Genomic DNA, 15740 nt, shown 5'->3' on the forward strand with positions numbered 1-15740 from the left:
AAGTCTTCTACAGATAATACATAAACAGCTAACAATAAAACAGAGTTCTCAAAAAGGGAGTATGTTAATAGAGGAGTGATAAAGGAACTCAAGAACAATGTTGAGGAAGAAGAGACAAATTGTGATAGTTGATTCCCTGCTGAATGAAACTAAGGTCACAGTAGAGGGACCTGATACGATATTGCAGAGGTCTTTTAGGTATCCATTTCCAGGATGTATTGACATGCTGCTGAGATTCTTCAAACTTACTTATTACTTCCTATAGATTCATGTGGAATATACAACTTTGCCCAAAGAGACAATGAGGGTTTGGACAAAAAAGTCAATGAACTGAGAGGATGAATAGTTTTTTTTTCATCTGTTCTTTCAGATGGAGGTCCCAGCATCAGAAAAGAGAATGGGGTCCTAGAAGTGAACAACTGGCTATGTAGATGCTGGCATGGCAAAGAGTTGGGACTCTTGGTCTGCATTGTATTTATATGAAGGTTTTCTGTCAAGAGGTGGGCCATATTTCATCAAGAATAAGAAGAATGTGTTTAGCAGTCATCTTGCCAATTTTATCAGTGCTAAAAAGAAAAGGTGGCAAAAGCCCCAAACTGTACACTGCCAAAAACTGGAAGCCAACAACAGAGCAGATGAAAATAGAAGCATGAGGACTGAAGAGGAACTTAAAGATTGGCAGGAAATTTCAACTCAGTGGTTGATACCACTCACTACCTCAGACATTTCTATTCCAGTGCAGAGAATATGGAAATCAAATTGGGAAAACCTGAAAACCTAACTCTGAAACTTGGTGAAATGATGCAGATATTCAAATACAGCTTTGAAAGGCTACAATATATTCAAAAAGAATGTACTTCCCAGAAAGGAATGGGATGCTGATGTACACATAAAGAAAACATGTTTGCACAGAAATTCATGAATCAGAGCATGGAAACCTTGTTGAAAGAGAGTGGACAAGAATAAAAGGCAAAGATACAGAAGGAATATTGTTACAAAGTTTATCATAAGCTGCTTGGGCAGATGGAGGATATGGAGGATACTTTTATAGCTCTGATGACTAAACGGTTAAAAAGATACGTCTCAACTCCCCTGACATATGCTGGAAATCTAAACCTTCCAAAAGTCTAAGATCCCACTAAATTTCCCCTCTCATGCCAACAAATTTGTTTGATAGAAGCTGGAAAGGAGGAACAAAGGAATCTGCTGTCCTGGATCTAATCCACACTAACTGGGAGAAATTAGTTCACTAAGTGAACATAATTGAAATCTTGTGAGAAAGTGAGCTTGTCATCCTTCAAGTTCATGCAATCAAAATGAGTAAGTCTAAAGAACAGTCAGATTTGTGTACTTTATTTCAGAAGAGCGGATTTTAATGAACTGAGGTGGAACATAGGTCAGGTCTTGAAATTACAAGAAGGGAAAGGAAACCTTGCAAAAGTCCAAATAGAAGAAAAATGTGGACATCTAAAGAGAGAGGTGTGGGTACACATAGAGCCTTTTAAGATGCTGCAAAGGAAATATATGTGAGAAATGCTCAAAACAACAACAAAAGGCTTTTTCAGGTACATCACAAAGTGAAGGAACAACAACAAAAGGCTTTTCAGATACATCATAAACTGGAAAAAGAAGAAGCTGTGGGTCAGTTGCAAAAAAAAATGGTGAATTAGTTGATGGATGGTAGTGAGAAGGCACTACTCTTTACTCGTATTTTATGACTGTCTTCTCTCAAAAGGAAACAACCCTATCTGGTTATCATTGTGCCACTAATAGAAGGAGGAAGCTGAAACTAAAACAAGGTGAGGATAAAAGAATTGCAATTTGAATGATTGAAGTCTTCAGGCCAGATGAATGACACCTTAGGGCACTGAAAAAACTAACAGAGGTGAATACAGAACTATCAAAAATGATCACACCATAATCTTTGAAAACTCCTGGAGAATTGGCAATGTCCTAGAAGACTGGAGGAGAATTTGTTTCTACCTGGAAACAAACAACCTACTTTCTAATAAACAATTTGGTTTCAGAAAAAAATTATCATGTAACTTACAACTTCTCCACTGCAAAAATATACGGACTACTAATCTTAATCAAGGCAAAGCAATAGATGCAATCTACATAGACTTCTGTAAAGCTTTTGACTCAGTAGTACATGATAAACTTCTCCTAAAACTAAAATCCTACGGCATTTCAGGGCCTCTTCACAATTGGATAACTGCTTTCCTGTCAAACAGACAAAAAGTGGTCAAAATTGGCAATGCTCTATCAAATCCTGTTCCTGTCAAAAGTGGCGTTCCTCAAGGCAGCGTTCTTGGACCAACGCTCTTCATACTATACATAAATGATCTCTGTGACCATATCTCAAGTTATTGTGTTCTCTTTGCTGACGATGTCAAACTATTTAACACCACCAACAATACCACTACCCTTCAAAAAGACCTTGACTTTGTATCCGATTGGTCTAAAACTTGGCAACTCCAAATCTCAACCAGCAAATGCTCAGTCTTACATATTGGAAAAAAGAACCCAAACACTAAGTACAAGCTTGATGGACACTACCTTACAGATGACCCCCACCCTGTTAAAGACCTTGGAGTTTTCATATCAAATGATCTAAGTGCCAAAGCCCACTGTAACTACATAGCAAAAAAGGCTCTAAGAGTTGTAAACCTAATTTTACGCAGCTTCTTTTCCAAAAACCCTACACTACTAACCAGAGCATACAAAACATTTGCTAGACCTATTCTTGAATACAGCTCACCTGTCTAGAACCCATACCACATCTCTGACATTAATACAATTGAACGCGTCCAGAAATACTTTACAAGAAGAGTTCTCCGCTCCTCTGAAAATACCAAAATACCTTATACCACCAGACTTGAAATCCTGGGATTAAAAAACTTAGAACTCCACCGACTCTGACAAGACCTGTGTTTAACACACAGAATCATCTATTGCAATGTCCTTCCTGTTAAAGACTACTTCAGCTTCAATCACAATAATACAAGAGCAAACAATAGATTTAAACTTAATGTTAACCGCTTCAATCTTGATTGCAGAAAATATGACTTTTGTAACAGAGTTATTAACGCTTGGAACACACTACCTGACTCTGTGGTCTCTTCCCAAAATCCCAAAAGCTTTAACCAAAAACTGTCTACTATTGACCTCACCACATTCCTAAGAGGACTATAAGGGGCGTGCATAAGAGCACAAACGTGCCTACCGTTCCTGTCCTATTGTTTATAAAAATAAATAAATAAATAAATAAAAAACAAAAACAAATATCATCTCCATCCTCAGAAAAAAAGAGGAGAAACTGACAAATTGCAGTGTTGTCGGCTTAATGTCTGTATTGGTTGAGGTTTTCAAACAGAATTAAATAGAATGTTTGTGCATTTGGGTAGCAATGCAACGATTATGTGTCACACAGTCACTTTTCAGAGTGATATGGGCAGCATATGAATTTAATAAATACATAAAATTAATAAGAGTAGCACATATTTGTTACAAATAAGTCACGCCAGAGTAACCTTATCTCCTCTGACAGTTTCTAGATTGGGGGAAAGTTGTGGACATAGTGTTATTTGCCAGCAATATGGGCTATTTAATATCTAGTTAGATGGGTTATCACTAACTGACTGATTGCATCCAGGGAGAATTCACAAATGGCTCCCCATGAGTATGAAGGTTAGTATCTAGTTGTGTGCCATGGGGCACTGTCCTAGATCTTGGGCTGTTCAACGTTTTGATTAATGACCTGGATGATGAGTTTGAGAGGATTAGTATCAAGTCTCCAAGTGGAACAAAACTAGGAGAAGGAATGGATAACACAGTTTAGAAAAGAAAAATAAACATTTAAAAGAGCTATACTGGCTTGAATAGTAAGTCCAAATGAACAGGATGAGGTTTAATAGGGAGAAATGTGAAGTCCTGCACATGTATAAAATATAGCATTGGCTTGGCAGGGGTACATATAAAGAGGACCTGGATGTTCTAGTAAATCACAAGTTGATTATGAGCCTGTAAATGTGATGCAGCCGCTAAAAAAAAAAAGCAAATAATATTTTTTAATGTATTAGGAGAAATAGTCCCATTCTATCCATCCTTGGCAGGTTTATTTGGAACAGGAGACCTGTTCCAGACACCCTAATTAAAAAAATAAAATCACATGAACAAAATGAAGTGAATGCAGAGGAAGGCTACTAAAATATGGTGAGGCAACTGGAAACCAGGTCCAGCGAGGAACAGTTTAAAAATCTGGGCATGTTTTAGTTTGCAGAAGGAAAGACCTAAGAGAGGTTTAATAGTCTTCAGATATCTAAAGGATTGTCACACTGAAGAATGTGGGTTTATTTTTATTATTCCCCAACCGGAAAGTAAATTCTGTTTTGATATTACGAAGAATTTCTTGACAGATAAAACCAGGTTAACACTTGCATCATAATGTACAGGTAGTCCTTGGGGATTAGGAACTCTGTTGCTAAGTGACAGGATCATACAGTGAAAAAAATCATGTGAAAATTTTATTTATTTATTATTTATTTATTTTATTTAATTTTTATACCGCCCTTCTCCCGAAGGACTCAGGGCGGTGTACAGGCATAATAAAACCAACAATACAATATACAAGTTTAAAATACGATTTAAAAAACTTATTTTAAATTAGCCCCATGATTAAAATTTACCATGCTAAAAAACCCCGTTTAAGATTAATAAATTTACAATTAAAATCCCAATTTAAGCCAGCCCCGCGCGGATAAAAAGATGAGTCTTGAGTTCGCGACGAAATGTCCGAAGGTCGGGTATTTGGCGTAAACCCGGGGGAAGCTCGTTCCAGAGTGTGGGAGCCCCCACAGAGAAGGCCCTTCCCCTGGGGGCCGCCAGCCGACATTGTTTGGCGGACGGCACCCGGAGAAGTCCCTCTCTATGGGAGCGTACGGGTCGGTGGGAGGCATGTGGTAACAGCAGGCGGTCCCGTAAGTACCCAGGTCCTAAGCCATGGAGCGATTTAAAGGTCATAACCAACACCTTAAAGTGCACGCGGAAGGCCACAGGCAGCCAGTGCAGACTGCGCAGGAGCGGTGTTACATGGGAGCTACGCGTAGCGTAGCTCCCTCTATAACCCGCGCAGCTGCATTCTGGACTAACTGAAGCCTCCGAGTGCACTTCAAGGGGAGCCCCATGTAGAGAGCATTACAGTAATCCAAGCGAGAGGTAACGAGCGCATGAGTGACTGTGCATAAGGCATCCCGATCAAGGAAGGGGCGCAACTGCCGAACCAGGCGAACCTGGTGGAAGGCCCTCCTGGAGACGGCCGTCAAATGGTCTTCAAACGACAGCCGATCATCCAGGAGGACACCCAAGTTGCGCACCCTATCTTTTGGGGCCAGTAACTCGCCTCCAACAGCGGCTGCAGCTGACTGAATCGGGGTGCCGGCATCCACAGCCACTCCGTCTTGGAGGGATTAAGCTTGAGCCTGAAAATGTAGACTTACGATGGTTACTCTGGTTGCGGTCATTAAGTGAATTGTGCATTGTCCATATTTCTGATATTGCAAATAGATTGCATGATTATGGGACACTGCAACCATCATAATTGCACACCGGTTGCCAAGTGCGTGAATTACAATCATGTGACTTTGGAGATGCTACAACGGTTGCAATTTCAAGGACCAATCACAAATCTCCTTGTTCAGTATTGTGACAACTTTGAATGGCGACTCACTGAATGAATAGATGCTTAATGAGGTTTACCCTTAATATGTTCCCCTGTGCCAGGGACCTTCAAACAGAGACAGGATCACCATGTCTCACTTAGAATGCCCTTCCAAACCTGGAGTGTGAGAGAAATGGAGTTCACAACCTATGTGGCCTTTCTGGAAACGAAAAGTTTAAAAAGCTGAAATAATTTCAGTAATGTGACTGGCTGTATAATGTCAGGGCATGTCATTCCGTCTGTGAGATTTCAATAGCCACAATAAAGTGAGGGTGAAGGAGGAAGATAAAATATAGGTCTCCTTTTAATTTGAAACTTTAAAATTTAATTGAAACCTAATGACTTTTATTGGACAAAGAAATGCTCCAGGTGGGCACAAGATGGCACCAAATAAAATAATTCTGTCACGTGCAAAGAATCAGGTCCACACATTAAGTTTTAATTGAACTGATCTATTGCTTCTGCCTGTGCACAAGAATCTAGTCAACTAACTGTCAATACTAAATTGGTGCTAGTTAAGAATTAGCAGAATTCAAAAGGGGGCTGGATTTGGATCGCTGATGGGAACATAATTACTCTAGCTCAGTGATGGCTAACCTTTTCCAGACCGAGTGCCTAAGCATGTGCAGAAATGCGCGCATGGACCCCCAAAACGCAATGCCTGCAGAGCCCCGTTCATGTGCCTGGCCTGGGCATGCGCAGCAGAGATCCAAAGACCAGCTAGCCGGCAAGAGGTGCACGCTCATGCACGGTGGAACTGAACTGGGGTGACGGCTTGTGTGCCCACAGAGAGGGTGCCTCCATGCCACTTCTGGCACACGTGCCATAGGTTCACCATCATGGCTCTAGGTTGTTCCTCTCGACTCCGTCCCCGTGCTCTGCCTCCTCTTCCCCTACAAATTCTGTGTAAAGTGTTAGACTGTAATTATGTAGTTCATGAGAAAATCATAAATATCTTCTTGTGTAACCTTAGTAACCTAAGGTTTGATTCAAGACTGATACATCACAGTATTTTCTAAATCTGTATGACGAAATAAGAACGTTACATTGAGTTTCACCCAGAAAAAAAGGGGAAAAGCTAATGCAAATTCCTACTAGTCTTTTTTTTTACTTATTTTATCTTATGAATGAGTAGTTTACATTAACAATAATCTGATTTGAAGTTACAAAAAACTAGTACCGGTTTGCACCTGTTAGCTCGTTGAGTTTAACACTTGCAAGTTTCTATTCTTAACTCAATATAACACATATTTTGGATAGTCTAGAAGTTTTTCTGTGCTGCTATGTTTTTTTTTCCTTTCTGAAGGAAACAGAACAGTATTGGGAGGGACAGCATGCAGGAAATGAAATTGTTTTTAAGTGCATTAGGCCTTGGCAGGTTTTTTTTTTTTTTTTAACCAAAGCATGTAATCAGAGGGTGGGGTATTCTGTTTTTCTTCATTGACAAAAAAAATCACCCAGTTTAAAATTAGCTTTTTCTCAAGCCGTGTGCTGTGCAAGATGCTTCTCTAACTGTTGGCTTGTGAGACAGCTTAGCAGGCTGCGGGCTCTACTTATAGATCTTCCTAGCTAAGTCAAGCTAGGTTGCATCTGGTTTCTCATGTAGTCTGTGTGCAGTGATGCTGAACTAGGCAATTAGCTTCTTATTCCACATCTGCATGAAACTTCAAAACAGTTCTGAGGTTTATAAAATAGACCTTGAATAAGCATTTGGCTGCCATGGTCCATCAATGCCTTGGGAATGCAAAACAGCATTGGGTTTCATACCATATAGAGGACCTGTCCTGGACATTTGAATATATTAGTGCAGATGACCCAAAGATGATATTTTTTTTAATTATAGGACTTGATTTCTTTGTCAGTGCTACTGTGCATTGTTTTCTGCAATAATATTTTTATTTGTGAGAATAATTAAGATGGGTATTACAGAAAAGATAATTGTTTTACCCTATTCTGAGATGAAATTATCCACTAATGTTAAAAGAATTTTCGGCCCCTTCTACTTCTACTTCTGTCCATTTTCTACAAGGCTTCTGGTTTGTAAATGTTCAGTGTAAAAGTCAAAAAGTCACATTTTTGGCATGGGCTCCATTTTCCTTTTCAAGCTCCCATTTCTGACGTCACATTTAAGAAATCCAGGAAGGCAGGATGTACATTAATCAGTTCATTCACTAAGGCATGGAGTATAAGGTTCAAAAAAGACTTTGTGAAAGCAGTAAGTGTTAAAAGGAAATGAAAAGCAGTACTCTTTACATGCTCAAGAGACAATTCAGTTGCTCCACTTACATCCTTTTTGCAAGCAGCCTCCTGACTTATTTCCAGTCCTCTTTACTCCTTTTTCTCTTTTTAGTCCTTTTCCCAAATTTACTTGTAGCTGGTTTCACCTCATTTTGTAGAATTTATACCTATTGATTGTCAAGGCTTGAGTCGCATCTTGAGTTACATGCATTGGTTATCATGAACTCTGGAGAACAAAATTATATTCTCAACATCTATTTTTGTCTGGAAGGATAAAAATAGCTTCCATAAAGCACATTCTGGAACAATTTATATTGTCCCCTTACCATGCAAACCAGCTATCCTGTGTGGGCTCTTCTTGTCTAAAGACAAGCTGAAAATGAAGCTTTGGGTGTGTTAAACTGCCATAGTAGTGCTATGTCTGTTGGGAGTGTTACAATAAACCAGTGGTGATAGGAAACCGTCTTTTGCTTCCAAGCCCTTAAAGCAGAGACCAGTTTGCACAATTGCGAGAAAGACTGCCTTTTCTTTAGAAAATGCCTTTAATCAGGATAGCGAGAGAGAGAGAGAGAGAGCTTTCTTATGCTGGATAAAGGCTTGAGTACATAGCCATCTGTATGGTCTGTAGAAGTAAAAACGGAAAATCTTCAGAAGGGGTATAAGAGATGCTAGAAACAAATAATAGAGATGGTTCCCAGGGGTGGGGAATCTATGCTAATCTGCTGTTGTAGGACTAGAATTTCCTGCAGCCCCAGCCAGGATATTCAGGATTATGCAAACTGTAAACCAGCAAAATCTGTAGGAAATCAGAGCGGAGGCCTCTTCTTAGTGCTTTCCTGCTCTGTGCTTTCCCACAGGAAGATCTGAATGGCTGCCCTGGGAATAATCTGCTGGGTGAGTCAGCTTGATCGGCTCCATTTTTCTTCTGCCCATGTATAGGCATGAGAGTGATCAGATCCATGGATTTCTCTTGGCCAGGGTATTTTAGGAAGGATGCTAAAAGAGAACTTTCCTGTCTGGTGCCATAACACCACCACCACCACCACCACCACTCCTCCTCCTCCTTTTCCTTCTTCTTCTTCCTTTATTGTCATTGTATACCCATACAATGACATTCACATAACACCCAAAGACCAGGCCCAACACACATAACAATCCCAAACACACCCACCCATACAAATTCCCTGCCACTGAATCACCCAAACATCCACACAACAGACCAAGTAATGCTGTCCAACAGGTGATGGTGGCCCTTTAGTTCATTGTTGAGTGCAATTATAGCTCTGGGATAAAAACTATTCAGAAGATGTATGGTCCAAACTTTAATTGTTCTGTATCTTCTACCAGAAGGCAACAGTCCAAAAAGATTGTAAGCAAGATGGGAAGAATCTCTGAGAATGTTATGCACCTTCCTCAAACAGCAAGATGCAAAGATGTCATCCAGGACTGGTAGCTGGAGCCCAATGATATTCTGGGCAGTTTTAATAATTTTCCCAATTTACAGTTTGGGAAAAGGTGGTCCCTAGTTTGATCTGCTGGAATAGATATTGTAATCCCAAGAAACCAAGTACAATTTACATAAGTTTCCTTTTTTGTTTGCTTGTTTTTATCCTACAGGAAGTACTGCATTTATGGTTACAAATATAAAACATATATTTATAAATATAAAAGAGTCATAAAGAGATGTTGTGCTATTAGCAGCCATTTTTACCCTATAAAATAGTTATGGTGCAACCATCTACTGCAGGATGCCTGCTATAAAGTAGCCACTGATGTCACCACAGAAAGCCACAGCCCTCAACTATTTTAGACGCTAACAAAAGGAGTTTGGAGTGATTCATTTTAAAAGAAAAAGGAGAGTGTGGCTGAGTTCACACACAGCATAGTTCACACATCCTAGTAGTAACTAAGTTCTCAAAGTAACTAAATCAGAAATACACAAGTACATTATACCTCAACATCCTGAGGGAATAGAGTCCTAAATAGAGTCCTAAAATGGGCAGCTTTCTCTCTGTCGCCCTCTTCTGTCTTTGTTTGGTAGAACAGATTTTCCTCAATGTGGTGCCTTCCAGGCACTTAAAACAGATGAGCTGGAAGGGACTTTGGAGGTCTTCTAGTCCAGCCCCCTGCTCAAGCAGGAAAACCTATACCATTTTAGGTAAGTGACTGTCTAGACTCTTCTTAAAAAACATCCAGTGATGGAGCGCCCACGGTTTCTGCAGGCAAGCTGTTCCACTGGTTAATTGTTAATTTAGGAGTACAGGTACCAGAATTTTTGTTAACTCCGATAACACATATCCGACATTCCACAAACGAACCAGCAATGACTATGATGATTTAACTCATATAGATTTCACAGAAGACAACGGTGGAAAAGCTCTTCACAACTTAAAACCATCGCTTTCTATTGGACCGATGGACTATGTGCATACTTCTTAAAAAACATCCAGTGATGGAGCGCCCACGGTTTCTGCAGGCAAGCTGTTCCACTGGTTAATTGTTAATTTAGGAGTACAGGTACCAGAATTTTTGTTAACTCCGATAACACATATCCGACATTCCACAAACGAACCAGCAATGACTATGATGATTTAACTCATATAGATTTCACAGAAGACAACGGTGGAAAAGCTCTTCACAACTTAAAACCATCGCTTTCTATTGGACCGATGGACTATGTGCATACTTCTTAAAAAAACTTTCCATTAATACAGCAGAACCCCTAAGTATTATCTTTGATAAAGCTTTCACTACCAGTTCTCTTCCCAAACTTTGGTCACTAGCCACAGTCATCCCTATCTTCAAAAAAGGAGACCCCAGCTTAGTCGAAAACTACAGACCGATCTCCCTTTGCTGCATCACCTGCAAAGTCATGGAATCTATCATCAACCAATCATTACCTCACACTTAGAAACTAACAACCTACTCTCCAACAAACAATTTGGTTTCAGGAAAAAAATATCATGTAACTTACAACTTCTCCACTGCAAAAACATATGGACTTCAAATCTCGATCAAGGCAAATCAATAGATGCAATCTACATAGATTTCTGCAAAGCTTTTGACTCAGTAGTACACGATAAACTTCTCCTAAAACTAACTTCCTATGGCATCTCAGGACCCCTCCACAAATGGATAACTGCTTTTCTGTCTAACAGACAACAAGTGGTCAAAATTGGCAATGCTTTATCAAATCCTGTTCCTGTCAAGAGTGGCGTTCCTCAAGGCAGCGTCCTTGGACCAACACTCTTTATACTATACATTAATGATCTCTGTGACCACATCTCAAGTAATTGTGTTCTCTTTGCTGATGATGTCAAACTATTTAACACCACAGACAACACTTCTATCATTCAAAACTACCTTGATCATCTATCCGCTTGGTCTAAAAATTGGCAGCTCCAAATTTCAACCAGCAAATGCTCAGTCTTACATATAGGAAAAAAGAACCCAAAAACTAAATACATACTAGATGGACATTACCTTACAGACGATCCCCATCCCGTTAAAGACCCTGGAGTTTTCATGTCAAATGATCTAAGTGCCAAAGCCCACTGTAACTACATAGCAAAAAAAGCTCTAAGAGTTGTAAACCTAATTTTGCGTAACTTCTTTTCCAAAAACACCACACTACTAACCAGAGCATATAAAACATTTGCTAGACCAATTCTAGAATACAGCTCGCCAGTTTGGAACCCTCACCATATCTCTGACATCAATACAATTGAACGTGTCCAGAAATATTTTACAAGAAGAGTTCTCCATTCCTCTGAAAACAATAAAATACCCTATCCCACCAGACTTGAAATCCTAGGCTTAGAAAACTTGGAACTGCGTCGCCTTCGACAAGACCTAAGCTTAACTCACAGAATCATCTATTGTAATGTCCTTCCTGTCAAAGACTACTTCAGCTTTAATTGCAATAATACTAGAGCAACTAATAGATTTAAACTTAATGTCAACCGCTTTAATCTAGATTGCAGAAAATATGACTTCTGTAACGGAATCATCAGTGCTTGGAACACTTTACCTGACTCTGTGGTCTCTTCCCATAATCCTAAAAGTTTTATCCAAAAACTTTCTACTATTGACTTCACCCCATTCCTAAGAGGACCATAAGGGGCATGCATAAGCGCACAAACGTGCCTACCGTTCCTGTCCTATTGTTTTTCTTTTCTTCTTCCTATATATATGCTTATACCTCCTTATATTTACTCATATGTTTATTTACTATATAATCTTTTTGTATGATACCTACATATATTGTTGTGACAAAATAAAATAAATAAAATAAATAAAATAAATTGTTGTGCTGGGAACGCTGGGAGTTGTAGTCCCAACGCATTTGGAAAGCAAATGCAGTTTTATACCCGCGTAGACGGCGCTTTTGGAATGAGGAGTCTGCAGTTAAACGCCGCCTGTAGACGCTCATGGGCACTCTGGTTCTTTCAAATATTTCCCTGCCATGTTGTCCTAACTTATGAGGGGGAAATGAACGTGCAAGCAGGGGGAGAAGAGGGGGCGACGCTTTGCTTTTTGGGGCAAGGGCTGGGTGAGAGCTCCTTCGCCAAGAAGCACCGTTCTTCCTCGGGGAATTGCGGACGTCTAATAAAGCGCACGCCCACGCCTCTTCAGCTTTTCCAGGCGGGTGGGACCAAGCGGGCGATAGGCGACCCCCGGTGCTTCCCCTCCTTCTTCGCTAGTTCCTCCCACCGCCTGCACGCCCCACAGCCCCACCGGCGGCGCGCTTCCCCCTCCCTTCCGGAGGCTCTCGTTGGTGGCGTAGTCGCGCGCGGGGGAGCGGGAGGGACGCTCCGTCGGCTCCAGGCGCGAGCGTCTTTTGCCACCGCCGCAGCCGGAACGCCAGCAGAAGTCGCTCCGGAAAGGCTGCGAGTTGCTCGCTATGAAGCGGGCGCCCGGACAGAACTCGAGAGCGGCTCGGGACTCCCCCAGGGAGCCCAACTAGGCATGAGGGCGATATTCTGGCGGAGTTTGTAACCTGCCGCGCCGCTTGAGGGAAAGGGCGGCTGTTCGCTGTCAGTCCTCGGTCGGGGTCTGCAGCCGCGGCTTAGACTGCCTCCTGCCTGTCCCGGGCGCGGTTTTCTTGGCTCGGACCGAAGCCTACGAAGAGGATGGAGGCGCCGCCGCCGCCCTGCTCGAAGAAGAGCCTGTCCCTCTCGCTGCCGGTGCCGCGGGAGGGTCAGGCCACCCTCAAGCCGCCCCAACACCTTTGGAGGCAGCCCCGGACGCCCATCAAAATCAAGCACCGCGGCTATTCGGACACGGAGCGGCACCCCCACCGCCAGATCGAGAGAGCGGACGCCATGGACACGAGCGACCGTCCCGGCCTGAAGAAGTCTCGCATGTCCTGGCCGTCTTCGTTCCACGGGACCACCACCACCAGCGGCGGCCACAGCCACGGGGCCAAGCGGTGGGTGCAAAGCGCTCTTACCACGTGCGGGTGGGGGGTGGCGGCGGGGGAGGAGCCCAGGTACTCGGGAATAGCCAAGGGCTGAGCCCGGAGAGTGCGCCGCGCTGTGGGATTTGTATCCGGATTGAGACGCCTTTTGCTGCTGTTTATAACTAAAGCGGTTCGGTTGTCTTCGCTTGCCGATGCCCTTTCCTTCACCGCTCGCCGCTCTCCAGGTATAGCCAGGACGCTGTTTCCTCGGTCCCGCAGCTTGCTTGGCAACTCTAAAGCACGCCCTTCCCTCTACCTGGAGAGCTGGCCCGGCCGCCTTCCCTCCGTCCTCTCGACACCCACAGTCCTCGCAGCTGCCGCGGGCAGAGCAAACAATGTAATTGCTTATTGAGGCGGAAAAAGCACTCTCCGGTTGCTTGGAAAAGATACGCATGGGACAGTTTGCAGAGCCTGAGTGAGCTTAACCCTCTCTGAAGTTAGCAACCTGTTTTGCTTCGGAGTTTGCCAGAGTGGCCCGGTGCTTGAGGTTCCCACGCAGAGCAAATGAGATGTTCCTCATTTGACTATCTTAACACATAGAGACATAGATCCTCTCAAGTTCCCAATCTTTCATTCACCTGTTCAGGAATCCAGCAGTTCATAAGAACAATAAGGTGCTGTTTGATAAGGGTTTTCTGTGGAATGGAAAGCTCAAGCTCACTTTCTCAATCCAATTGCCTGTTGATGTTTGGGTAGAAATTGGTGTGGAGGCTTGGAAGGCAAAAGATTGCTGTTTTGGGTTGTAATACATCTTACAAGCCCAACTTCATGATTTGACTGTGAAATGCAAAGAGAGAGAGAGAGAGTGTGTAGCAACAGCAAACCTGTAACACATTTTTAGAGAGAACTGTGGGTATTATTGAAGTGGTGCTTCCCAGTTATTAACCAGTGCCTTGCGGCCCTTTTTCTATGTATCGAGGCATCGTGTGATGGGTCATTTTAAATGCCTTACAGGGATGTTAAATGCACCTCAAGTTTGGTTTTCCCAATTTTTGTCTTCCAGCATTCTGAGTTTTAAAAGATAATATGCTAAATCCTGCCTTTATCTATGTGTCAGAATTCTTGCTGGTTTGGTTCACTGACTGCCCTCTCCCACAATATGCAGTTTCCTTTTAAATTCTAATTAACATTTTGTAACAGAAAGCAGAAGGGTGGGGGGGAAGAATGCTGTTAAATAAAATTTAAATCTGAAGGAACAAGTTGGTATTACTATTGGTTGAAGCATTATGTGAGGTTTTCAGCTTTATAGACGGTTTATAATAAGTTGACTATTAGTGTCAGTGAATGTAAGTGTGCTGGTTAAATAAGTATAATAAGTAGATATATTGTTTGGCTTACAGTTGTGCTGAACTCAGAAAGCAAGCATCTTTTCACTTCATTTCAACATGCTAATCTTCCTAGATTGAGCAGCTGTAAAGATCTGTTTTGTTTTGTTTTGTTTTGTTTTCTAGTCATTTTTGGATGCTTGGGGGATTACTAAGGCACACATACTCACCAGTGGTCCTGAAAACATACTCCAGACTTCTTTACAAATCCTTGGGTTTCTATGGCTGATATTTAAGAATCCATCAGCATGTGGGCGTATATTGAAGAGGTAAAAGATAGAAACTTCAAAAGCCTAGGCTAGATCTATAAGCTAACAAGCTGAAGCAATGTTGCTCAAGTGTACTGTAAGCACCAGGTAGCCAGAAGAACAGTTATTTGACTTATAGCATATGTCTTTTTATTTTAGGGTGTGTTTTTTTTAATGAATTCCTATCTTGTTTGATTTCAACAAGTTCCATTTATATTCCCACAAAATCGGTCCTGTGAGCAGTTTATGTTGAGAAAGAATAACTGGCCAAAATTTACTCACCAAATTCCATGTTTCAATTAGGACTTGAAAGTTGATTTCTCCTAAAAGTGCTACATCTGAGCTGCAAAATTCGAGGCATCCGCTAGATGGCAGTAAAGACATAATGCTTTCTATAGCTCTTTCCTGACATCTAGTGCCTATCTCAATTTTTATAGGCAAGGTCTTGTAGTAAAGTAAGAGAACTATCATATTTCCATAGAGATTTACATTCAAAGGTGAGTCTTGGAGAGAGTTCTCCCAACCTATTTCTCCTCAATACTCTGAGGACAGTTGCCTTCTCCTTATATGTAAGCAAAGTATGCATAATTTGCTTAAGTCTGATCTGATGAGTTTCTCATAGAGACTCTGCTTCAAAGAGTCCTTGATCTAAGGATGAAAAACTTCTTAAATATGTTCAAGCATCTTTTCCATACAGGCAAATAGAAGCTTCTGGAGTTCTATGGCCTTTAATTCCAGTGATACAAAGA

The 15740-nt window shown here is 41.6% G+C and overlaps 1 protein-coding gene across 1 annotated transcript in view; it reads left to right on the forward strand.

The window, feature by feature from the left end:
* Window positions 1–12710: 12710 nt before the first annotated feature.
* PDE4A (phosphodiesterase 4A) overlaps window positions 12711–15740 on the forward strand; it is a 323495-nt gene continuing 320465 nt past the window's right edge. The window contains exon 1 of the mRNA XM_058166089.1: window positions 12711–13388. Coding sequence (XP_058022072.1) covers window positions 13090–13388 — 299 coding nt within the window. The 5' untranslated portion in view covers window positions 12711–13089. The remainder of the gene's footprint in view (window positions 13389–15740) is intronic.

This window comes from Ahaetulla prasina, chromosome 2 (assembly GCF_028640845.1).
Source record: "Ahaetulla prasina isolate Xishuangbanna chromosome 2, ASM2864084v1, whole genome shotgun sequence".
NCBI classification, from domain to species: Eukaryota; Metazoa; Chordata; class Lepidosauria; order Squamata; family Colubridae; genus Ahaetulla; species Ahaetulla prasina.